This window comes from Pseudopodoces humilis, chromosome 2 (genome assembly GCF_049639895.1).
Source record: "Pseudopodoces humilis isolate 2021_Gansu_Grassland_sample_001 chromosome 2, ASM4963989v1, whole genome shotgun sequence".
Lineage (NCBI taxonomy): Eukaryota > Metazoa > Chordata > Aves > Passeriformes > Paridae > Pseudopodoces > Pseudopodoces humilis.
Window position 1 is genome coordinate 19,637,369 of NC_142201.1, and position 27,186 is coordinate 19,664,554.

The following is a 27,186-nucleotide window of genomic DNA, read 5'->3' on the forward strand; positions in this document are numbered from 1 at the left end:
ATCCTAAATTAATTATTTAACACTCTCTCCTCCTTCCCAAAATTGTGTAAGACAACTGTATTTAAAAGATTAAGCTGTTTTCCCCCATTTTTGCTCAGAACCTCTTATTCCTCTCCTTCCAAAGGAGAAATCCCACATCCCTTTGTTTAGATTTATCGTGAGGAACAAACCATTTTGGTCTCACGTTTATCAACATATTCATTTCCTCTTGCTCTTTTCCATAAAAAAATATCCTTTCACCTTTATGTAAGCTCTGCACATGCTGGCAAACAACTCATAGCCTGGGAAACTTTTTCCACTGAATTTTCTTTTCATACCACTAAAAGCTCAAGGCTTAAAAACTCTCATGCCTTGACACTTCGAGTTTTACTCTGCACACTCCATCTGCCTCCATCCCATACTGGAATGAAGAGACCAGCCCAAGCAAACTGGTTGCAGAGCTCTTAGAAAGTAGTGACTGCAAACCACCCCAGTGCCTGGCCCAGCCAGGAGATGAGTGGTTTTGTTCAGCAAGACAATGCACACTGTAGCCAGGTTTGCCTGAGAAATGGGAGGCAATTTGAAAGCAAATAACAAAATACTCTTTTCAAAGTCACCTCCCCTTCTTCCACACCTGCCGACTCCACTTAAACAATCCTACAATGAAATTTTAATCAGATGCATTTGAGACAGCAATGCATTTTTTTTATCCCTCTCATCCAAGAAGTTATAAAAGACACAAAAAAGCCAAGAGAAAGGCACCCTGAGCACTGGCTTATCCCAACAACGGAACGAAGGGTGAGGAGATGGCAGAACTCATGAGGGTCCCACGTCCCGTCCAGCCTGGCAGGAGCCTCCTCCCCCGGCACAGCCTTGGGTACCTACCCAGGCTCCGCGCTGGGCGGTGCCTCCTCCCTCCGGGCCCAGGCCGAGCTGCGGCTGGCGGAGCAGCCTCCCGTCATGGAGCGGGACCGGCCCGAGAGCGAAGCCGAGTGGGGCCGAGGCGGCACCGGGGGTGTTGGTGGCACCTTCCTGGGCACTGTCCTCGGCAGACACGGGCGATGCCGACGGAGCAGGGTCTCCTCAGCCCTCTGCCACCGGCTGCCCTGCGCTAATCTGCGGCCGCCAGCTTAGGGATATAATTAGACTCACAAAGGAGCCTTGTCAGCGCTCCCCGCTAAGAGGCCGGAGCACTTCAGATTAGTCAGACCCACGATTCTGCCGCTGAACGCTGCCCCGGAGCTTGGCGGGGAAAAGCTGAGAGGAGCCCAAAAAATGGATCCAGAGGACTCTTCCTGATGGAGGACGAAGAAGGGGGATTTCTAGTTTTCGTTTGAAGTGGTGTTTGACAAAGGCGCATGAAAAACGTACTGACATGCTGCTGAAACTGTTTGATCTGTTCTATCCTTTTCCAATCTTCAAAGCAAATACATGGACAGGTAAATAGATGAGTCTGGGGCACCGCATTGTAAAGAAGTTAATGTCACCTTATGAGATGACAAAGCTAAAAGAAAACCTCTTAAGAGCTGATGGACTATCAATGGTAGCAGAGAGTTACAGATGCTTTTCCTACACATGAAAGACAACCAGACAGTCTTCTCAGGGATCAGCACTTCCCCTAAAAGAGAGGCAGCCTGCTACATCCCTAGAAATAAACCACCCCAGTATGCAGGCACTGGAAATCATCACCTACAGAAAAAAAGTGGCAGGTACAGTCTTCCATGTCCCAAGAAGACTGATGTTACAAATACTGGGGAGTTCTTTCAAAGGATAATTTATCTTTAAAGTTTTCTTTAAAAATACGCTTTATCCCATAGTCACACAATCCCCTTCTGCTAGCCAGATTTGCAATGTAAGCTTGCTTGATGGTTGCTGACCATCATTATACCTGAGGATATAAAGGATACAGTAACAGGCTGCACAGTTGCTTTCAGGGGAAATGAAGAAGATTTATTGTGCTGTACCCTTAAGGATCGACACAGCAGAACAAAGACATTTTCTTCTTGCACACTGGCCTATTTGTCACAATCATGTTAGGTTCCCTAAGCCATCAAAACAACAACTAAACAACAACTGTACATTTTTACTGGTTCTGTTCAATAACAGAGCAGACTGCATCACAGCATCCTTACCAACCGACTGACCCCCATCCTTCATGTGGAAAATGAATGGCTTTTCACAGGTCAAAGCAGGATGCATTTACAGTTGTAAAGGAAAAGCTGGAAGTTTATGGATTAACAGAAATACTCAAACTTCAGGAAGGAGACTGGCCAAAGGGCAAGGAAGTGGTCTCATTTTATGCAGGCATACATATTTGGATTTTAATAAGAAATACAGTTAAGATAGCATATGACAGAATTACAAATTACAAAGAAGTCCAATAGCTCAACTGTGTGAACCTGCTGGAAAGTTAGATAGTGTCTGGCTAAAACTTTCTCAGCCAAATTGATATAATCTATTTTAAAATAACTGCACTTTATATAAAGGTGAGAGTATAGATTACTCACAGATGTTAAACCTAATGTAATGAGGTTTTTTGGTAGTAGCCTTCAATAAAAGTAAGCTAAATCTAGCATAATGCCTTGCTTAGTAACATTAACACACATGCCTGTGTATGCATGTGTATACTCAGTCCAGAGAAAGGCAAACTCTGACTTAATGGCTCACTTTTCTAACAATGTTTCAGAAAGAGTCTAAAAGCCATGAAGTTATTGCTGTGTTAATGAGGATGCAGACCTGACAAATATTATTCTTGGTGACTTACTTGGAAAAACAGAGAAGTAAAATTCAAGTAGGGAAAAAGAACTTTTTTTCCTGAATTTCCAGCAGCAAGTCCATCCTCACTCTACAGAACAAAAGAATAAATTGCATAGGGTAGATACTATTGAATCTGCTGTCAGAAAAAAGATGAGAATTACATTGATACAGTGGTAAGAGATGAGGAAAACTAAGTATTTCCTTACGTTTAAAGAAAAGGAAAACCTGAGCCTCAAAATACAGTTGACTAATAGGATTTTTAATTTGCTTTAAAAAGCCTCTTTTCAGTCTTAATTTGCAATCAGATACTGCTGAGCTGTCCTGCTAGATTGCAGCCAAAACAGCAAACAAGCCCACCTTACCTTCACTTCAAAGGCTGCTGGGTATGACAGTACATTTGCTGGAAAACAGCTATAAACAGTCACAAAGCTACTATGAAAGCTTTCCCAGAAGACTAGTTGAAATTTTAAAAATATCCCTGAAAGAACTAGGATTATTACAGTTCTCATGTGACATACAGGATCCAAAGGTGAATGAAGGTGGGTATCAGACAAATGCCACGCACAAGAGTTCAGCCTACAGAAGAATAGAGACTTTTCAGTCAAGGGCCAAGATCCCTCTCATTCAAAGCCTTATCTCAAGTGTAAACCTGCCTCTGTAAGAGAGTACAACTAAGTAAACAACCTGGAATCATTACTCCAGTTGCTGTTGGGTTGCAGTGTAGAAGGAAAAGGAGCCTACATCCAACATCACACACTGGATACTAATAATGCAGACAGGCTCACGAAGCTATGACACTGGATGCACAATTCCAATAGTATTGAGTCCATGTAGTACCAAGCAACTGCTCATTAGTAACTGTTCTTGAAAGAGGAAACTGTATGTCCCTAGTTCAAAGGAAAGGTTTGCACATCACAATCTAAGCTTCCAGAAGGCTCTGCCTCCTTACTGAAAATTTAAACATCAGCTAAAAACTTTGTATTAAAAAACAGAATAGGTCAAGAGTTAGCCCCCCACCTTCTCCTTTCCCACCTCCAGAATGAGAAAATATAGATACAGGGTGAAAAGTTTTCAAGCTTTCACCAGGAACACATATCAGTTTCACTTGAAAAGTTTCCCAAATTGTTTTTTTTTTCGTTCATTTTAATAGCCAAACTTGTGGGAAGTAACTTGCTCATCACCAAGAGCAACACCACAGAAACAGCAGCATCTGCAGTCAAGGCAGTTAATGAAGCTGCTTATCTCTGTCTCTCCTCCACCTGACTGGTTGCCAATGCAGATTTCCTTCCCCTCCAAGCCTCCCCCCCCGTCTGTCCACAGGCTTATAGCTTTTCACCAAAAATACAGCAAAAAGAGATTAAAAACCTGAATGCTCAGTATGCCTGTCCCTCTGAAATCTTCTGGGGAACACACTTGGGATGCTTTTGCCTAGACTGACCTTCCAGCATTATTAAAGTATCTATTACCATATTTAATTTAGGAATGCTTATCCAATACAGACTGTTGTGTCCTAGGGCAGAAATTTCTAAATAATATGTGTATTTTTGAAATCCCTTAAGTAATTTAATTGAAAGTAACAGCCACAAGAGAGCGCTACCAGCAAAGGATTCAGTCACAGGGAGAAATCAGACTTTAAGCTATTCAGAGTAATAAAAAAATAAAGATTGTGGTTAGGCAGTCTTATTTGCACATCTAAAAGGTGACCTCAGACATTTAATTCCTACAGCTGTGATCTTCCAAAGTCAGGAAATATTCTGGTTGTCTCAATATTCGAAGGTGGAATTCGAAATAGAGCAATGACTGTTTCTCTTTGTTTCAAAGGGAGATTAGTCAGCAGTTTTTGAATTTTTGCATCTTTAAAATGACCCATTCCAACACCTGAAATTAACAGGTTTTCTAATATTACTAAGTTTTTTCCTGAATGTTTGTAGCTGACTAAAACTCAATGCAATGAGTTAAAACTCAAATCTGAGGCTTTGTTATTATTTATGATCTCTATGTACTGATCTGAATACCATGCACTCCCCTCTTACTTATCTTTTCAAGAAAAGTGCCAACAAATTGTAACAACAAAGTCAGCCTATTTTTCTGGAAGCAGCAAATGGAACTGCAGCATTTTTGTCCGTGCTAAACAGAAGGAGTTCCTGTTTTTGCACTCTCAGCTTCTAGTATCTTATCATAAAAGGAAATAACTTCCAAAAAGTATCCCCAAAAAAGAAGTGACCTAGAACTTAAAAACAATCAAATAAAAATATAAACACACGCTTAACTTAATGGACTTCTAAGGGGAAGGAGAGGCTCTGAAAGAGAAAAGCAGTAATGAAAGCAACCTATTATCAGATATTCTTAGAATGGCAAATTGAACCAGTATTTTGACAGACAAGTTATTGACAGAATTCTATTATATGGGTATCTGAAGAAATCCCTAAAATTTCAGCAAAGCAGCATATTCTACCTTAAGTGATCATTCTCACACAAAGGTCTACACAGTTGCCTTTTGCCCTGCTGTCAACCATGGCAAGACCTATAAGGCCTGTAGCACTGCTCTTTGCTTTCTCCTCTCATGTATCAGGTAACCAGTTGGTCTCACCTCCCATTTGACAATCATCCTACACCTGAAAAATGTAGCAAACAGCAACACCACACTTCAGCCACCATAGACGCCTTTAAAGGAAGCCATGCTGGAAGCAGAATGACCTTGTCACAGCACAGCAGCTCCTTTCCTATTCTATACTCTAATAAATTGCATTTTACATAAGAAGAAGCTACAGAGACTTGCAAAATTCTCTGCTTCTTTCTGTGAAAATAAATAAATGCAAATAAATTATCAACGCTAGTAACCTTAAAGAGTTCAGTCATTAATGTGAAGAAATCAGGATCTCACCATCACAGTTTGCTCAGGTTTTCCTTGTTCCTCAGCCCAACTGTATAGGCTTGAGCAGGATGGAACAACAATTTCATTTATAAATAAGATACGCACTGTCAACAAAGAGGTATTAATTTGTATGAGGTATAACATCATAAATCTTCCTGCCTTCTGAATTCACAATAGACTACCATGATAAAGGTCTCATATTGTGGAACTGTTTTTCCTTGCTGTGCCTTGGGGAACTAGACAGACACATCTGGATGTCTGAGATAAAAGTGTTGCCCTTGGGATTTATGGTATATTATATAAGCTACATAAATACTTTTCCCTCATCCTTATTTTTTGCACATTCCGTTACCTTTTGATGGCTAGATAGCATTAAACTCCTGATGTCACCTTCCTACCTCAATTTTTACCATGGTTTATCAGAATTCCTTAGAAGGATAATAAAACATTTTTTTAGTGAGTATTTATCATTAGGAAACATCTAAAGTGCTTCACACATTGAATAAATTGGTTCTGGCAGGATTTATTTTCAAGTATCTTGGAAATTATTATGCCATGTAAAGTGGTAAAGAAATTAACCTTTAGGGTAAATACAAACAAAGCATTATTCACCAGTAACAGTGAAGAAAAACACAGCCTCTGATAGGGCTAATGCTAACAGCAGCAGCAGGAGTCAAAATGGGGGCTTTCAGGCTGTCTTACCATGGCTGAGGTGAAGGAGCAGGAGGCAGAGCAATCCAGACACATTCCCCTCTGCCATCCTTGCCCGGGACAGGCAGACTGAATTCCAGAGCAGCACACGGCTGCCTGCACCAGCCCAAAACACTGCCCTCAGCAAGAAGGAACTTGCTACATCCTTGGGGCACACAGCCACAGAAATCCTGGTGCTGCTTGTGGCCAGACACAATATGAGTGTGTTTTGCCTCCCAGCCACTCACCACAATAAGCTTACCCTTCAACAGCCATCCCAACTTGAGCTTCCTCAGAAACCACATTCCAAATACTGGTCTTTCTACACAGGTGTGGTGTTTTCCCAAACCAATTTCAGCTGTAATTTACCTCACCACGTCCAAGGTGACCCAAAAACAAAGAGTGGGGAAAGGGAATTCCTCTTGTCCCAGGGCATTTCAGGTGACAGCCCAGCCCTACTTTGTCTCAATCTTGGTTAAAACACTATAGCCATATGATGCAAACTACGGAACCTCCACAAAGAACTGTGCCACAAGCTGGTATGGCTCAGGTTTTACCCGAGAAAGCTATTTTGCTCTGACATGACCTATGCCAGACCAGTCACCATCCCTCAGAGTGCTTTCTTCCCCATCAGATGCCAGCCCCAGTTCAGCTGCCCACCTGCTGGCAAGTCTGCTCCATGAGCCCGATCAAAGAACTGACTCTGGTTTTGATTGCGACCCAGCAGAAATTTTCCCAAACTTCAGCTTTCGTCATTCTGTCCTTCCTCTGCACTCAGCGTGAAGCTGGACTAAAAGCACATGGGCTGTACAACTCAGCAGTGTGGTAGCTGTGACTCTGGGCCAGACTTCGCTTTGCTAGGTGATCCAGTATTATGCAGATTCAGTAGAATCGACCATAAAATACTCTGGGTTTCTTGTGCAAGAGATAAGATGCAAATTTCTTCAGTTATTCAGTAACCAAGTCTGCAACACACTTGCATTCCTGCCCTTCTTTGAAGTGGTCACATTTCTGAAGTTAAGGGTTGTATTCAGAAATTATTTTAAAACTTCTTTATAATCTTTTCAAATTGGAAGGTGTTACATGTAGTTACTTGAGCAAGTAGAACATAAAATCTCTGCACTCAATATGGTAGATACTTGATGCTGAAACATGTAAGAAATGCCAAGTTCTCCAACTTCTCAATCATTTAATCTTCAGGGTGTGAAATATGTAACCTAAAATAAAATTTCCAGAATCATGCTTTCAACATGCAAAGATCATCTCTGACATAAAAAGATTAGTCATTTGATCTTTAATGGGTGGGTTTATAATTCTGTTTCAGTCAGGAGTCTGAAGAGATCTATAGTATTACTGAATACATAAAAAAATCAGCTGTGTGTGCATGCAAAAGTATTATGTGAAATGAGTACGTTTTCAGATCCCCAAAGTTCAGAAGGCTCATTTGTTTTCCTCTCTCTCACCCATGGGGCTACTACATATTAGAGTTTCCAGCACCTACACTGAAATTCACAAGTGGAAGGCAGTTTTCAGAATAACTCCAATGTACCATTTTGTAAAAAGCTATGGTTAGATCCTGTAAGAACTGGTATACTTTTTTTATCTTCAGTCATGTGAGTGCTCTTACTAAATTGGATGAGACTACTCATGCTCAAAATTAACCATTTTGACAAGTGCATGCATGACTGAAGGAAAAAAAAATCTCTACTAAAACCCAGTCATGACTCACAGGTTGTTATCATTTGATGGATATCCCATCCCAGAAAAGAAGCCATGTTGTCCAATTTTGGTAATTATTTAAAAAAACTGAGTAGCACTGCCACAAGTAGCCTTTTGAATAAGCATATACAAATTACAGTATATTCCTTTTACCTACAAGGAAATGTCTATGGCCTTCCTAGTAGCTCAAACTCTGCCCTAACAGAATTGCCTTGGTAAAATACTGTGACATCTGTTGTAATTTTGGCTTTCTATTATTTAAGCTTTACAGGGCAAATTTTTCAGATTTGCGAAGAAATAAATTATTTCTTTTATCATATTACAAATGATCATGTTGTAATTTATACCCTTAACATATTATAAATTATGGAAGATGCCAGAAAACAAAAATACATCAGTCACGACATGTATTTGAGAGAAGCCTGACAGCTGTATAAGACAAACATCTAAAATCACAAGACAACCACTTGCTCTTTGAAACCAGGGACAATAAATCATCAACTTGAGGAACCAAAGCTTACCATCACCTCAAGCATCAGTCAGTGTGTCATTAACAGCATGAATCAAATCATGTTAATGCAACTAAGAAGCAGGTGAAGTGGGAAAAAAATTAATAAAAGTGCTTTTTAAATGTACACCCCACCAAAAAGGCAGTTGGCATGGGAAACATCTTGGGTGGTACTGCTAGGGTTACAGCAAAGAGAATGTGGATTCACATTGTTAATGTGTTGGGTTAAGTGACTGTGATGCAACCATGGAAAATGGTCCTCATCAGGGCTTTTCTAAGGTATAATTTGCTGAAAATATAAGATGGAAGTGTGTGTTCCTCCTTCTGTCATGTCCATTAGCCTTAGAACAGTAGTGTGGGATCACACAGATGAAGGATGAGGAGCACAGCGGAAGTTCAGCCAGCCTTGCATTTGCCCATGGAGAAGGTGGAAGGCAAACTAGATCAGAGCAGGAGGGGACCTCCACATGGGCTGGCCTACTCTGTGCATCCCCGCTGAGCATGTGTGTACAGGGTGGTTTATTTGGCAGATGCTCCACTAAGCATTCCTTCATAGAAAGATCCTGCTGGGATTACTAGACAGCCCTTAAAGCACAGGGCATCCAACCCAGTGTTCTCCTGATCTGGGCCTGTAGGTGCTGTGCAGTTCATGTAATATGCTATGTTTGTGTCTATATGGTTCCTGCCACCCAACTGTGAGCCACGGTAGCTCACTGGCAACAGCAAAGGAGAAAAAGACGTGCCCTAGCCTGGTCATGTCGTGTCACGTATCCTGAAACATGTGGCTTATTCCCCTGTCCCATCACCAGACCTGGCTGGGAGCAGCGTATGTGTCCATACCTGGCACACATTTACACCTGGCCATCCTGCTCAGAGCAAAAGAGGGAGCCCCCAGCAATGTACTAACCCACTTCTCAAGTCAATTTGCAAAGTGGGAGCTTAAAAGAACCCAGCCCTTCCGCCAACTGCAGTCCCACAGAAATGTTCATGCCATGAACTTGAAAGCTGTGTGCATCTGTTACAAATACCCACTCCCAAAGATCTGCAGTGGCACATCCTGTTACACAGCTGTCAGAGAAACATAGGTGGCAAGGGGCTAGCACACCTGCCCACTTCTTACAGCAATGCATGTATGCAGACACAGCCCTGGAAAACCCTACTACAGTTTCTCATATGTTTCTGAAGTCTGGTTGAAAATACAGGAATTTTAAAAAAAAACCCAATAAACCCCCAAAAAAGAAAAAACAAAAAAACCACACAAAAACCCCAAAACACCAACAAAACAAAACAAAGAACACCAAAAAACCAATCTAACAAGAAAAAGAAGACCACACAAAATAACCCCAAAAATCCACTCCGGTCAGTTAAGGCCACGGTCAATCTTTAAAAAGGAAGAATTATGGCTACTGGGCAACAAGAGAGAAACCACTGCTATTTGTTTTGCCATAAGAAACCCTGGTTCCAGAAGAAATGAAATCTCATTGAAAGACAAAACAGATTTCACTTGCAATCAACAGTGGTTCTCCACAAGTGCATTTGGTTTTTATTGAGCAATGCTTAACCATAACCATGGACAAAAGAACACACTAAATGTTTAGAAGTAGAAAAACACATGTAATTTTTCAGATTGTTTCCTATATCATTTGGTATCTATGAAACTAGAAGTATCAAGGCCAAACACAGGTAAGAGACAGAATTAACAGTCCTCCATCTGTATCTCATAACTGTACAGCAAAAAAAAATCCCTCAGTTTTCAGTCGTCTCACAAATTGATATTCTCAAGCTGCACAGAGTATTTCTGCAGCCACAAGGAGCCATGAAGTACACAGGTAGCAACTCTACAGGTCATAAATAGGTAAGACTAGATCTCCTTGCTCAGTTATACACAACCCATTACAGAAAGGTCACTGGTAGTGTTCAGCAGGTTTCTGCTCAGACTGTGACAAATTCCAGTGATCTTCCATCTGAACATTGTAAATGACTCTCAAGGTCTCAGGTGTCTGAAACAGTACTGTACATTCTGAACATCCCTCAGGAGATTCATTAAAAATTCCTCCTTCTGTGCTTTAACTAAGAGTTAGCTGTCGTCATGAAGTGCCACGCAAATAAAGATAACCATAACTTTCCATGTCTAGGTGTTTATGGCAGAAGTATCATACAAGTCACTTCTCTTGTTCGGATTTTGCACAGTAATGTCAGTATTCATACTGTGCTTCTGATGACAAGTGTTTGCTCCCACTCCCTTTCCCTTTCCTTTAACAAGAGACTTCCTTCAGCATTGCAAAAAGAGCTCGCACTTCGGCAACATGAAGGCACAACACCAAAATGCTACAGAAAAGAAAAAACCCAGCAAGCCCTCATATATACACAATGTGGCCAAATTCCAGAATTTTAGAGCTTGTTCTCAGGCACTCGCAGTACCTGCAGAGTTAGCCAAGTTAAACAGAGCTTCTCATCACTAGCAGATCCTGTGGAAAAGAGGCTGCTCCTTCCCTCGCCCACTCATTTCAACTGCCACTGACAGACGGTTCAAGCAGCCAAGGGGACAACCCATGTAACTTCTTAGGGCGACTCCCAGAGGTGAAAATCTCACCCTGCCTTGAATAAATTACACATGAAAGCTTCACCTATGCACCAATTTTTAACAGTTTAATATATCACATGAATGCATAGTGAAAAGTTACTCTTATTACGGATTTGTGATATATGCTTATGTCTAACACGTGCAAAGGAATGAAGATTGTATGTAGTAAGTAGAAAGGAATTAAAGTTAGAAGTATATGCAAAATAATTAAAGTACACAGAATATGGCAATCACCTCAACATCAATATTCAGTATCAACACTGAGACAAAGTTCATTTGTATGTAGATATGCACATTACTTCCAAACAAAAGAAATTCACATGTAATTACTCTAAGAAATGTCCTGAACACAGTCTGCTTGCCATTTTCCTAAGAAAGGAATCTACTCAAGAAATTACTCAGTACTACACCAAAGAACTAGCATGCAATTAAGATGTATTGTTTCTACTAATTCATTTGAGAAAAATATATGAAGCCTCCTGAATCCTATTTTAATCCAGGACCAAAAGTACACTGCACTTATTCTACCAGCAATTTATGTAAGCCACTTAAACATCATATCGAAATTGTTGTTGAGCCAGTTGCACAGTCGTGATTTGGTTTAGACCACAACTATGCAATGGCTCCAGAAAATACAGGAAACTGTGTATGCTGATAGCCAATACATTTATGCTGAGTACTGCAGACCATTTTATTTGAAACCAGTGTTATTTTCCCTGTGTATGTCAAGAATCATATTTTAAAATGGCAGTTAAATATGATATTTTGGAAGCCAGCTACTGCTACATAACAACATAAGCCCCTTAAGAAACTTTTGTCACAGACACAAAGTGATTGTTGTGAATGAAATGCATTACTCTCATTAAAACATTTTCCCATGGTCTTCGCTGTAGGTACATTAGACTTCTAAACAGACAATAGCATGGCCTACTACATACATTTCCAACATACAGCTAGATCAACATCAGATCAGGCTGTGGCTCTATTGCTTTGAGAAGAAATTTCACAGGCACATACTTCTCAGCAGTGACAAAATATTATTTTCCTTGATTAAATATACTGACATTATAGCAAGGAAAGTTCTCTGCTTTCTAAAAGAATTTTGTTAAGAAGTAATTTTTTCCTAACATAGATTTTTAAAAGTTTGCTTTTCACTTCTGGATCAGTACACAAATAAATAAGACAAATGACCCCAAGGAAAAATGTTTTCCACATAAAATTCAGATCTTGGCTATTAATTCTCACAGATAGCAAGAACAACATGATTAAAACAAAGATTCTCGTAAGGTTCAGGATTGAGCTGAACTTCAAACCTGTCTATTTTGTGTTTCAGATTATAACACTGACATCCACAGAGAATAAAATATTAAAACAATGCTACAGAGTGACATCACAGTGCTAGACAAAGGACACAGGGCAAGCAGACAAAAAGATGCTAAGATGACTTGCAGATCAATACTTCATCTTATATGTAACACAATGAAAGGGAATTGTGGGACTATCCCCAGTCTCCCCAGGGAACATCTGAAGACTGAAATAGTCTAAAAAGGCTAAACCAGCCATTCCAAGATTGCTACAATTGATTAAAATTCAGACTACCTCTGAAAAGTGGTGGTTCTACCCAGCTGAAAACCTACTTACTCAAGTAATTTTGTAGTCAGATCAGTTCCCTGATCCAATTCAATCCAGACCTGCAGGAGTGCTCACACAAAGACTAAACAACCAGTTTGCTTAAAGACATGGCTGTTTAAAGTACTCATAAAAATTCAGCCTAAGATTTAGGGCAAACAAAACAAAACTAATACTGTTGTTCAAAGCATAACTTCTGAAAGAAAGCATGCAACAAGGCTTTTACAAAAACCTGCATCATTTGAACTTCCAACAGGAAAAGTTATTTCAGCACAGTAACAGCAGTGCATGAGAACAAGCTGGCCAAGAATAAAATGAGACTGGAAGTTAAAAGGTTTCTGACCATCAAAGGACTGATACCCTAAGGCAACTTTCCAAGAGAAAGAGCGAAGTTGAAAACCAAGACAAAAGCCCCAGCTAGTTTAATTCAGTAGGTTTTATGAAATTGTATCTAATATTATGCAGGCTTGTCAATGACCCAAAGGGCTATTGCCTCTTTTGGAAGCTATGGAAGTTTTTAATGAATTTCAGACAATAATGTTTTCTCTAACAACAGCCACTGTTTCAGCCTCTTAGCTAGAACAGCTGGCTTGTTTTTGACTATTGCACACATGCTAAGGAAAGAAAAAGGGAAGGGATGATAAAGGACTGATGAAAATCCATCAGTTTCGCACCAAAGTGCTCAAGGGCATGTACAGCAATACGGCTCTTCTGCCTGCAGAGAATGGCCACAAATCCCCAGCAGCAGATCAGCACTTGATTAGCTGTAGCAAAGTTCTCCAAAATCACATTCATAGAGTGATTCACAGAACCATCAAGGTTGAAAAAGACCTTTAAAAGATCCAGCCCAACTGTCCACTCAGCACTACCATGGTAACCCCTAAACCACAACACCCAGCACCACATTCAGGCACCTCCAACACCTACAGGGATGGTGCCCAGGGATGGACAATACCTCCCAGGGCAACCTATTCCAATGCCTAACCACACTAATGGTGAAATATTTTTTTCTAGTATATAATCTGATTTCCCCGTCTTAAGGCCATTTCCTTTTGTCTTCTCACTGTTATCAGAGTAGAAGAGAATGGCCCTCACCTCACTGCAACCTCCTTTCAGATGGTAATACAGCACGATGTGGTATGAAGAACCAAGAATGATACAGCTGTGTCTCTCGTGAGGGTATCTCTGCACCAAACCTTCTGCCATTTCCAGAGATGGATCAGAATTCACAGATTCTGAGCAGATCACTGTCAAAGTTGAAAAGCACCAAGAGAGGGGATCTTTCTATTTGGTCTGAAGCTTTTCCTGGTAATTAAGACTTGCTGTCTTGGCAGATTCTTCAGTGCGTATAAAACTTCTCAACCCTGAAATTCTCTCTTTCTCTGACAGGAATAACTGATGTAACCTCTATTAACAAGTGCTTTTACTGGAATAGACAATGCAAGTTGGAACTGCTGAACATCAGCATGATTTATGGTAGTTGTGAATGTATTTTATTTTGCATTTATTAGCTTCAATGCTACAAAAATTTGGTGAGAGCTTCTAGAAGTAGCTATTGTTGAGGATATAACCTAGCAGCTGTGAAAGAGCTCCAGGTTCCCATAATTTCTTCTATCAAAAACACCTTCTAAAACCAAAGGTGAAAAGCATGCTTTTGTACCTCTCTTACCTATCAGTGCTATTTCACAAAAGACTGTCGTTATTTGAGACGGCCTCAAACAGTCATTATATTTATGGACTGGATCATCATACCTGTCAGACTCAAATTCTTGGCATTTTCTGTGTTGCATCAAAATTCTTTTTTTGATTCTAACCAATTCTCACATTAAAGACTGACTGATATAAGTTGATAAAAGTAATTAACTAGAAAGTTCTGATACACCAGAGAAGGAAATTACTAACAAAGATCATGTTGTTCAGATTTCTGGGTCGCAACTTTTTCCAGAAATTCCAAGATTTAGTCTACTTTAACATTGGTTCACTTCTGACAAAAATATTTTATGAAAATGATTTCAAACTCAAGTTAGTAAAAGTAGTGTGAACTTAAAAGCTGTGATTCAAAATGACAAAACAAAAAGTTTTCAAACCAAAAATGTGTTCTGTTTTGATAAACTGCTTCACTTTCCCCCTTCACTAACAACTAACTGAAAGTATTCTTTATGCAAGCCATTTATGAAATGCTTGAAACCTCAAATATTTTCAGAGTGGGAAAATGCTTTTCCAAAAGCTTCCCATGTAAGCCACTCCTCACAGCACAACTGGCCAGCACAGCATATGCACTAAAGAGCATTGCCTGTGTCTGCACACCAAAGGCAGGGAAGCAGGGCTGGCAGCCTGCTTTGGGCACTGCACTTCAGGAGGACAGAGGCAGTGTCCTGACTGATCACATCACAACAGCACTCACACAATGTATTGCCTTGGCTTTTGCTCTGATCAATAGGTTGCCTCTCTTCACATCATCTTCTTTAAAGGGTCTGTGTTTAAGGAGTTTAATACCACATAATATGCACATTTATAACACTGAATGAAAGTCATTAACTTGCCATATCTTGGCAAATTTAGTTGCTTAGTAGCTAATAGGCTGAAACACACTTGGCGTTCCAGTTAACAACACAAGCTTACCTTTTCACTACAAGCTTCAGCGTCTTGTGTGAACCTTTCACCAGACAGATTGCTTCTTGTCGGAAGCCAGACAGGCCCACATCATTGATGCCAACAATTTCATCCCCAGCCAGTAACTTGTCCACAGCTGCAGCTTTGCTCCCATCTTCTATCTAGGGGGAAAAAAAAATGTGTGTAACAAATGGTAGAATTATATATGTTGCATAGTGCCACCTTGAAAATAAGCTAATGAGCGTTCAATACTGGATTCAACAAAAATTAGTACAATAATTAAGTGCTTAACATAATTTAGAAGGCACATTAAAAATCACTATATACTGAGACAATTAGAATAGGAAAGAAATAAGAGAGGAAACCTCCTGAGAAAGCTAGAAAGCTTGAGGGAAATTTGGGAATGTAAAGAAGAACTTCTTTGCTGTGCATGCACTGGAACTGGTTGCCCAGAGAGGTTGTGGAGTCTCCCTTCACTGGAGATATTCAAGAACTGTCTGGATGCAAATCTGTGCTCTGGGATGACCCTGCCTGAGCATGGAGGTTGGACCAGATGATCCACCATGGTCTCTTCCAACTTGTTCCATTCTGTGATTCTGTGAAAAGCATCTGTCATCTTGACCTCTGTTCAATACGTGAATCATACTGAACAGAATAATCATACTTGCAAACAGAGCTTTGGGCAGGCATGCAAAAATATGGTTCTCTAGAGAAGGCAGCCAATGATATTGACCATTTTGTCAATAACATTAACACACAGCCAACTCCAAAGATCTGGCATGCAATGAAATCCCAAAATACTGTTTAACAGACTGGTCTAGAAAATGAAGGTATTTTCATCAGGAACATAACATTTAGGAAAATACCTGAAAATTTACCATCCTTACAGCTAATTAACAGCTCTGGCTTAAAAACACAGTGATAGTAAGGGAATTTCACTGAAATATTTTGCTAGATGCCATAGGCATTAAATGCATTAAATTCTTATACAACTGTTCATAACATGTGGAAAAAGCACATGATAAATTAAAGATTCAGACTCTTGCAATTCTCACCCCAACTAAGTTAAAAACCACCACATTACAAGTTCCCCATTTTCGAAATTTAAAACAGATCTCAAGAGCTTGATCAGACAGATTAATAAGTACCAACAGTTTGAACTGATTTCAAACAATGATTACAAGGATATTATGAGGTTATGAAAGGAGAAAATTAGAAGGCCCAAAGCCCAGCTAGAACTTAATCTGGCTACTGCTGTAGAAGACAATAAAAAAGTATTTTCATAAATACATAAGCAAGCAATAGAGGGCTAAGGAAAACCTTCACTGGATGTGTGGGGACCATCCCTCTAAAATATGGGGCACTAAGGTTCGTGGTTTAGTGGTAGACTGGGCAGAACTAGGTTAGCAGCTGGATTCTATGATCCTAAAACTATTTTCCAAACTAAACAAGTCTGTGATTCTAAGCTGTAAGTATTGAACACTTTGCCATTCAATCCCCTGGCTTTCTAGTGTCTACCTATCTCCTTTGCTGTCAACACAGCCTCTGGCTTCTGAGTTGCTTGGCTTCATGATCTATGTATTTAATTCTATTGCTCCCTCACTTGCTCATAATCCACAACACATCTTCCTATACATTTGACACTATCTTCAAAGACTTTAATTTATGTCTTGATTAAATTTTACATTGACTACAGTATCTCTGAGTCCCACATTATTAAATACCAGCAAATTTACAAAGAGCAATTCCTTGTAATCACCCCAAATGCAGACAGCTTCATAAAGAACTGCCATCTTCTGAGGCACCAAAGTCAATCAGCAACGAGATAAATCCAGAGGAAAGTAACTTCATGAATTCTGAAGCTCACAGTACAGGTTTTAGAAAGAGTCCAGCAACAAAAATATAAATTAAATAACCTAATAAAAAAAGCAATATCTTTTGATGAAAGTACTTTAGGATAATCTCACAAAGCACTCAATCTCATTGCAGGCATGTAAAAGCTTTCTTTATGTAAGGTCATAATAAATGTTCTTAAAAATCTTCAGGCCTGTAAACCCAAGCCAGAAAGAATACTATGAAAAATGCTTAGTCTTCTATCCCATTCTAAACCACTCATTATTAAAAGTAATCAAGAAACTTTATTTACAGAACTTCTTATCTTAAAAAAAAAAAGATAATTAAAGACAGGGCAAGTTTCTATTTCCCCATACATCTAGTTTTCAAGTTATGACCTGCCCTCTGACCTGCTCACATATTCTCTGAGCATCAAGAATTTACCAGAATACCAAATTATCACTGCAAACCTTAATTTAGGTTGGAAACAAGAGAGCAGCAGTGGAAATTGCTTAGAAGCAAGTAAAGATTTCAGTTCTGAGATATCAAGTGTAGAGCATCTGTCCTATAAAGGACACTGAAATCAGGGTGAGCAAAACAAGAGAACAGGCAGCCTGGGCATGCATCTGAAGGCCAAGTAGGTTAGAAAAGTGGTACAAAAAACATTAAGGAAAGTCAGAACTAAATCACTAAAATTGCTGGAGGAAGGTCAAGGCAAGGGGTGGGTGTTGGGATGGGACCCACATGGCAGGGGGCACAGAGTGAAAGTATCTTGGGAGGACACTTTAAATTCTAAATGTAGATGTCAAAACATTTGCAGCCCTTATGCCCCAAGCAAGGTACCCAAACGAGGCTGAGACATCCCTGGGCCCAGAGGGGTTGGGGGGGAAAGGGGGGGGGGGGGGGGGCAGGGGCAAAAATCTGTCTCCTAGGGTTTGAAGGAATGTTCATTGTTCTCAGTAAGCATGTTTGTTTTTTCTTCAGGCTGGCAATGCACTGACAGCAGGGAGTATTCAGTTACCCCCTCTGCACTTTAATTTCATCAGGGATTCCACATTCCACACAAAGCAAGCTTTGCAAAGAGACTCTGGCTGTCAAAAACAACATTAATCAAAAAAAACTCAAAAAGTTTTGATTTAAAAAAATCAAAACCTAAAACACAAAGCTGAAGCCATCCTCATGAAAACTTCAAATGACTTTAAGATCTTGTCTTCAGATCACAAGGTAGTGAGAATAAAAACTACACATCCATTCACAGTAGAAGTCTTTTCAATCTGACTAAATTTAAACCTTTCATACTCAGATCCCCAAATGGCTGTACAGATATGATTCTACTTGACAAGACACTTTTAAGTGGAAATGGGAAAGTTAGACAGGAAAAATACAATTTCTTCTGTTACACTAGAAGTCCTTCCTTTAGTCATAACAACTAAAAACATTAGGCTTTGCAACATATAAAGAAACACAGCCAAAAATATCAACGAGGAAAAGGCCGTCTTCATATATACTGCTATATTAACCTGTGTTCTTTGTGCAAAACTGGACAATGCCATTCCAGCTTCTACTTCAGGTTTTCTTCTATTAGTTTTAACACTTATTGTCTTTATTTATTCACCCACTGAGTAACTTTCCATCTCATCAGACCTTAACTAGAAGTGTAAATACCAACCAAATACATAAACATTTTAGAACTAGCAAATACACTCAAAAATGTCATTGTCACACCTCAGTCACAAATGTATTTCACTCACCATCCTTAGAGTCAGCTGTGCTATGCTGTGTTCAGGATTTAAGCCAAACTTTTAAGACTGAAGCCTGTATTACTCATCTACCTAGCATCAATTTCTTTTAGGATTTCAGGTGCCCAGAAAAACTAGGTCAATAGCTGAAAATAAAGCCTTGAAAATGCAGAGGGATGTTTTAAGATGAAGCCTTTCAAGAACAGTCAGGAAGAAGAGATCTGCCTCAGTCACTGTCAGCTGGCAGATATGACTAGATGTAACCCAGCAGGAACTGAACTCCCATAAGCACACACATCTTAGCATTTTTATAGCAATAGCAGGAAACAAAAGACATAGAAGAAAAACAATCAACACCTTATTTTCTTATAAATAACAGGCATAAGCCTTCAACAAACATATATAGTTACACAGCTTATCTTGAATGAGCAAGGGTTCTAGAAACGCCTTCAAACCATGTTTTTGTTATGTACTAAAAAATCATACCCTCATACTATGCTAAATTAACAAGTATAAACATGTTGACTTCCTATCCTTAGCAGTGATGTTGGTATGCTACCAAAGAAAGTGGTTTCAAAAGGAGATGAAAAGGATATTTGTTGACAAAAAGCATCTGCTTAGACAGTATCTCTCACCCTGCTGTCCCTGATGACCTTCCTTACAGCCAAGAGCAAAATCAAACTTTGGGATCTGTGCATCAGGGAGGATTGTGACTGCAGACTTTGCCATCATAACAGTACCTATATTAATTGTCACATCTTCCCAAATTTATTTTTGCTTACATCACATCCACAAAACAGGAAGAAACACTGATTCAAAATGCAGATATGAGGATTTAAAAAAAAAGAATGAGAAAACAACATATATGTAAATCTAGTATGCAAAATTCTTCTTGTAAAAAGAAGACAGAGGCTTGAAAGATGGAGAAAATATCTGACAGCTACATTTACAAGTCTGTATTCCCCCGTTGGTAATAAAGAGAAAGGAGAAAATAATGGCCTATCTTTCCAGCTTTGAACTGCTGCAGTGTTGATGAGGAGCACCAATTCCAGCATGTGACCCCTTCATTTATGTTTTTATCAGGTCTGATGCTTTACTTAAAATACCCACATTCCTCTATAGGCACCTGTATAAACAAGCAGGAGACAGGTTGGGGAAATGCTGTGTCATATGAGAGATCTAGTTTTGTTTACAAAGCCCATAGTTTTTTGTCTGTGCTCTCTTTGGACAGGGTGGGAGACGGGATGGAAACCCAAACCCAAAGACAAACACAGGAAAAAACAGCACCACTTATCAGCATTCTGCTATCAGCTGTGATAAACTATCTTACAATAATTCATTTCTTGTACAGCCAAGAAACATTTCTGTGGTTGTTTGTATTATGAGTATCTAATACAGGTTTTCCACAAACCTAACAATCTTTGCCAAAGATCAAATAAAACGTGGAAAGTGTCAATTATTTTGATTTGCAAAGTGTTAAATAAAAGAGAAGCTCTACAGTTCAAGTCTGGCATTTGTGTAACTTTAAGGAATGAACAGAAAAGTAACAGGCCTGACTCCAGCTATACATTCTGCAAATGTATTCTTGAGTGGCAAAGGCTGCACTCACCAGCAGCACGCACAGCTCAAGCTGAGGGAGGACAAAAGTGGGGTGCAAACTCCAGCAGGACCTAACTGATCCAAAGACAATGGGGGTGTGTGTGTATACGTACAGCATCACACACAGGCATGCATGCAGTAGAAGCTGGGCAAGGCTAATGCATTTGACTTTACATTGCTATACATGTCTCCCACTCGACATGACTTTGAAAGAGACTGTTGGAAGGACACCTGGCAGGGAAGAAACTCCAGCCCCATTTTACAGATGGGTGCAGAAGCATATATGTAAACAAGGCCCTAAACAATGCAGCATGGCTGCAACAAAGCAAGGAATTTCATATAAACCTTGACATCAATGGAGGGTACCTGTAACCCTGAACCACCTCTTCCCACAGACTGCAGGTTTAACAACTAGCATTAACTACTCAACATGAACTTTAAACACCACCATAAAAAAACAACTTAATGATGGGCTACCTACTTGCAAACTCTGTGCCCACGCAATATTATCCAATATTATTAACTTGGCAATTGCTGCACTTTGAATAGGCAGGTGGGTGTCTGCTGCATTTGGTGACACTTAGCACAGAAGCCAGAACTTCCTTTTGCCTGATATCATAATTGCACACCCCACAGCCACTGTCCGTAAGTGCTCTCCCTGAGATTATCTTTAAACATTACAACAAACAACATTAAATTTTAGGAATGTTTAGTCCAGGAGAATGTATTTCCGTCACAGCAATTTCTTTCTTCCCTAGACCCAAGGGAAACAGTTCATGGTCACTGTCACAAAACCACTGAACAGGCAGAGAAATCCCCCTCGCCCAGCTGCTCTTTCAAAGTGTCCCACATTGTGCCGCACAGACCTTGAGCTGGCAGAAGCCCTCCCTTCTGTCAACAAGTGATTCTTAAATATCAAAATGGAAACTTTTTTTAAAGGATAGAGTTCAGTAACAGGACACAGTCTATCACAATTTCTAATCATGTTCTAATTGCTTGTTATTTAATGTATTTAAATATTTGCATATTTACCCAGAAATCTTTTCCTTTGTTGGTTTCTGCTTGGAAAAAAGCATCATATTTTGAAAAGTTGGTACAGTTCAGGTATTTATTCAGTTTTTATAATGGTGTCCATGCCACTGTTTTGACAAAGGGCTGCTGTCACTTCCACTAGAACAGGCCATTTTTGTGGGGGATTTATTAGAGCTGTAAAGACTGACTCCAGGCTGAAACCTAACTTCAGAGTTCATCATGCCAGAAATTTTTAAGAAGTATGGTAACACATTCACCACTTCCCTCTTTAACAATTCATAAATAAACTGACAAATATTTTAGTTCAACCTACATTCAAAATAATACCTACCATAAGCCTGTGAGAAAATCTTTCCAATTATTAATCATCAGCCACTATTTCTAGAGGTTACTGTTATCATATCTGTTTCTTTAAAACACAGGGCTGTTAAGGACTGAAGACCAATTAAAGTACTTGAAGTTAAAAATTTAATGAAACTCTCCCCCAAGAAACTAATGATAACAATTTCCAGATGAAAATTATCAGGAAGAGAAACTTCATGTAGATTTGTAGCTTTTAAAAAACTGAACAACAGATGTCTATTTTTAAAGGTTTTTTTCAAAGTGATTCCACTGTTTCAGCAACAGAAGTTGGAAACTTCATCGCTGCTGAACAATTCTACTAGAGATAAATTAATAATAATATTTTAAAAACCCAACAAAAAAACAAAAACAAAAAAAAAATCAAAAAACCCCAAAAACCCAGAACCCACAAAGCCCCGGAAACCCTTGATTAAAAAAAAAAAATAAAAGTGGGGCGGCTGAGTGTCAAGGACTTAGCTGTTTTTTTTGCCATTAGTATCTGAGCTTTACTCATTACATTTTACAGCTTCTAAATAATATTTGCCCATATGCCAGAGCAGCATGTCTGCATACATTCCACATCTACAAAGCAACTAAACACAGACTGTAGCAGTCTTTGGAAATCTTTCTATGCAAGAGCTCCCCTAGGGCAGCACAAGACCCTCAGGGAAGCTCCCTAGCTCTTACAGCCCCACAACCCTAGACTGGCACCCAGGCCAGAGCAAAGCCGAAACAGACTCAACTTACCTGGAGTAAGAATAAGGCCAAGACAAGAGGGGAAAAGACTGAAGTGAGTGAAGGTTCTGGAAGCAGGGGTGATGGCAGAAGTGTAGTGTTGATCCTGAAACTAAACAACTCCAGTGCTATCACTCCCTCATACCAAAGTAACACTTGCAAAGCATAGCTTAAATTTTGATTTATTTTTTTTTTCCTAGCACATCACCAACATCTAAACACCTTCCTACTGCTGTTTGGTACAGCACTCATTTAGATAATCTGTACACAATTTGTTAAAAAATTATTGAGAAATAACTCCCATTTACTTTTAGCTCTAAGTTCAGTTTTGCGTTTTACAGAAGCTAATGGCACATCCACCCCAGAGGAACCCATCTGTACCCACAGATGCCTTACACTGTTTTAAAACATATTTTTCTATCTTTGTTTTTTCCTTCCAAATGACGATAATCTGTATAAGAATGGAGTGAAAAATTGTGCTATGAAAAGAAATAGCCAGCTGACCCAAAGAGAACTGCTTTCTCTATATGCAGTTTACTTATTCTAACAAACCTCCTAGCAGAGAAGTTTGATAGAGCTGGATTATCCATATTTACTTGTCCAAGTTTACTTATGGATGACCATATATATAGGCTGTTTATGTGTGCAATCTGTGCAGTTACCATAAAGCATTTTTATAGGTCTACATTTTTGTACTTTCAGCTATTATGAACAATGATAAGAATGGTTTATAAGAGGTTATGCCTAGAAACAATTTGCATTTTATCTGTTTAAACTGATAACAGGAACAGACTTCTAAGAGGAAAAATATGACCTGACAAAGTAATCTTTCTGATCATAAGGCTCAAAGTTTTTTACTTTGCAACTAACATATGCTTTCAACAACACTGGTTTATCTTTCTGCCTTCCTGTCCATCCCAGGAAAATAATGTCATCGTTTGCCAATGCACCCTTAAAAACAGACCGAATGCAATCTAACAACCTAAAAAAACCACTGCATAATTAGGGAAAGAATAAGCGTTACTGACAAATCAGATTTTAAAAATCCCTGAATGTATCTGTTTGATCATGTAGATAAGACTGTGCATTAATTAAAAAAGGGAATGACCAGTTTCATCCACTTGTAATTTGTTTGTAAAGGTCTGAGAAACAGACATTGAAAGACCTAGTGGATGGAAACAGTATACTTACCAAAAATAAATTTAAACTATTTCATATGGTCTATCAGACTAAATGTGACCATTTACAAAAATTTAAGTTGCATCTATGCCTATGTCTACAGATTGCTGTGGTTTAAAAAAAAAAAAGCAAGCTACACAGACACAGGTAGCTCTGATTAAGATGTAGCAAGAGGAAAAAAACCTGCTTCACTACCTGTTAGTTTCAAAAAGCACTATGATGGGTCTGCCAAAACCCACAGGAATTTTACAGAGCGCTAGGTTTCCATTTTAAATACTTTCTCTTGAACAGCCCATTTTTAACAGAATGCTTATCTTGACTAACTTATACCATCATTTGGTTTTAATCACAGCTGTTGTTTGGGATCCTCCATTTTTGTGATAGCATAAATGCTCACTTCTGAGACAATGAGAAAATATAACATTTTCCAATAATTCTTGTAATCACATTCCTGAAAATGTGATTTTATCTCAAAAGTAAAAGTTATTTGTAATAGTTACTGGAGAAGTACTTAAGAACCCACTACTACAAACAGAACATAACATTACACATCTAAACAAAAATCTAGCAAACAATGAGAATGACCTACTCTCTTAATAACTGATAGCAATTTCTTTAGCAAGATTTCTCTGCTTTGCAAAATTATTCAACTTTAAAGAAAAAAGAGGCTCAGTAAGGTGCTGAATTTTAAAGTATGTCTTTGTTGATTCCCTCATCCACTCCTCTGCAAAGAAAACAAACAAAAGACTTCAAAAGAAGGGTCAGGTTCCTCCTAAAATTTGAGTGCTTTAAACTTTAACAGAATTTGTTCTTTACATTAACTTTTGATCTCTGTTCAGAATTCATATGCACATTCACAGAGTATCCAAATTACAGACTGAAACCATCCTTTGCCACCATCTTTCTCAACAACTCAAATATTTAAAGCCAAGTTCAAAGAAGACGACACATTTATCCTTTCCTCCCCCATCCCAGTGATAAAACAGTGTTTATTTAACAAAACCTAAAGTTGTCTTGATTCACCTTTATATAATTTATACAACCCTGTTTACTGTAAGTATGTAGTACTTTAAACTAAATAGATGCATATATCTGCTCCCACTACATGAAAGCCATGTTTCTGCTGTGCACTATGCACACCATTTCAATTCTTCATTCTTAGAGAAATAAAAACTTGGAAGCAAGTAGGATGACCCTCAAGAAAAAAAAAAAAAGGCATACTAGTATAGAAACAAAAAAGGTCTGGGTAACCTTGCCCTTAGTTTGTCTTCTGTTCTTATTACTGCCTCAGTAAAGGAAGAGAACTTCCCTCACTCCACTTTGACCCAGAAGTCAAACATGAAAAGATGAAGCAGCAAACACTAAATTCAGCACTGAATATATTTTTCTAGGGCAGGAACTGCAATCTGATTGCTCCTAAAATTACCAAACACAGTTCACAAAAGAAGTTGCAAAGGACTTCATGGCAGTTTTTACTTGCTGAGGTCCATTTTTGCCAGCTTGCAATATCTAAGCTGCCTGGTACGGTCAGAGAGGGGCCTGCTTTTCTAGAGGCAGACTGTTAATACCATCAATGTAAATCTCTCATGATACTCCAGAAATAAAAAGAGCATGTCAATAAAAAAAAACACCTGTGTTTTATGCAGTTTATTGACAAGATGGAATAATACTCATCTGCCTTCCTAAGCACATACTTGGAGGAGCAGGGGATGAAACATTCATGCAGTTAGAGTTAAGCACCAATCTCAAGTCTGTTCTGAGTTTGGAAGCTGAGAAAAGCAACATTCAGTTCTGTGGAGAAGAACTAATCTGTAGCAATTTACACTCCAGACATCCCTGCCCTTTTTCCTCTAGCCATCAGTACTCTGTTACCTTGTAGTTCAGATCTAACAAAACACCAAACCAAACCAAGCAAAGCCAACAACCACAATAAAAAAAGGCAAACAAACCCCTGTCCGCCACAGCAAACCCAAATTTTTCTTCAAAAGAAATTTTCCTTTTTTCTAAACAAGCCTGGATGTTCATAATTTCAAATTCTTCATTTTGTGTAGTTTATTCTATATACCATTACTTAAAACCTCATTATTTTATGTCATCACAGAACATTGGAAGAAGTTCCTCATGAAAAATTCACCATAGGAATTAGATATGCAACCATTTCTGGCATCTCCATGAATATCCTGCCACCTTTTCTCTATTTCAGAGGCTTAATTCTTCCTAGGATTAATGAGAGATAATTACCCATTAAGATAATTATACTGGGTCAATGATTTTTGATTATTTTTTCTTAAAAAATTATAGGATTGTTCTGTGAATTATCAATAAATACACTAAAATCACCACAGATTGTAAATTTACACAAATAGAAACTTCAAAAAGCAGCATGGATTTAACAGTAAATTATAATGTAGCACTCAAGAATTCTTATATTTGGAAATTAGAGCATGCTTACTACTCTAAATGGACATTTTTCAAACTGGCTTTACTTTGCAGGCCTTTTTTCAAAAGCTTTATTGTATTACATATGTTACTGGCCTAACTTTGCTCTAGGAGTAGGCAAATTACTGAAGAGACTTAAAAAATAAAGACATATCAAAACATTACTCACACAATTAGCTGTTTTTCCTGACTAAAAAATGTGTATTTACTTATGACAAAACTACTCAGTTTGACAAACATCTGTATTTTTGTTTGGCAAAAGTATCTGTCATCTGTGCAGATGCACTTACTATAAGACACATTCTGCTCAGGCAGCACAATTTGCAACTTCACTGTGCAGCACTCACACAAGTATGAGTGGAATTTTGGGAAAAATGTCTGTACGATAACTCTTGCAACATCGGAGAAAATTTATAATTACACTTCTATTTCCTGACATTGGTGGTGGTACCACTGTACATGCACACAAACATCATATACAGAGCTTCTTGTCTCCCACTGCTGCCCATGCCAGTAAACATGACTGCATCTCAGGAACGTGTATTCCAGCAGCACGCAACCACGCTCATGAAAAATTCATGCCTGAGCACACCAGTTTAGGATGTCAGTGTTGGCAGGGGGTTGAATGTTTAAATACCACACTGCACAGGAGATTTTGTACTTGCTCATCTTGATAGCTGACAGACCATTTAAAGACTGCCTGTATTGACATCCTGAAAAAAGTCAGTAACAGGGCAAGGAATTTGAGTATTTTGTGGAACCCACAAAATCCTGTCTGTGTTATTAATAAATGTGATGCAACAGATGCTTTTCTTTCAGAGAAGACACATCTTAAAAGCCTAACACCGAAGCATGCAAGAGCTGAGAGCAAAGCAGTATTTTAAACTACTGTTTAATAGTCCTAACAATTTTCCACAGGTATGTTCTTATGACC

General features: G+C 38.9%; 1 protein-coding gene across 4 annotated transcripts in view; it reads right to left on the reverse strand.

Annotated features, from left to right (window-relative positions):
* The window catches only part of SHROOM2 (shroom family member 2), a 117,357-nt gene that overhangs the window by 55,237 nt on the left and 34,934 nt on the right, over positions 1 to 27,186 (reverse strand). For 3 of the 4 annotated variants that reach the window (XM_088051575.1, XM_014252073.2, XM_088051577.1), the window contains exon 2: positions 15,364 to 15,515. In XM_088051575.1, the coding sequence (XP_087907701.1) occupies positions 15,364 to 15,515 (152 nt within the window). Of the gene's footprint in view, positions 1 to 6,961; positions 7,444 to 15,363; positions 15,516 to 27,186 lie in introns of those variants that run through there. The other variant, XM_088051576.1, reaches the window with a different exon arrangement.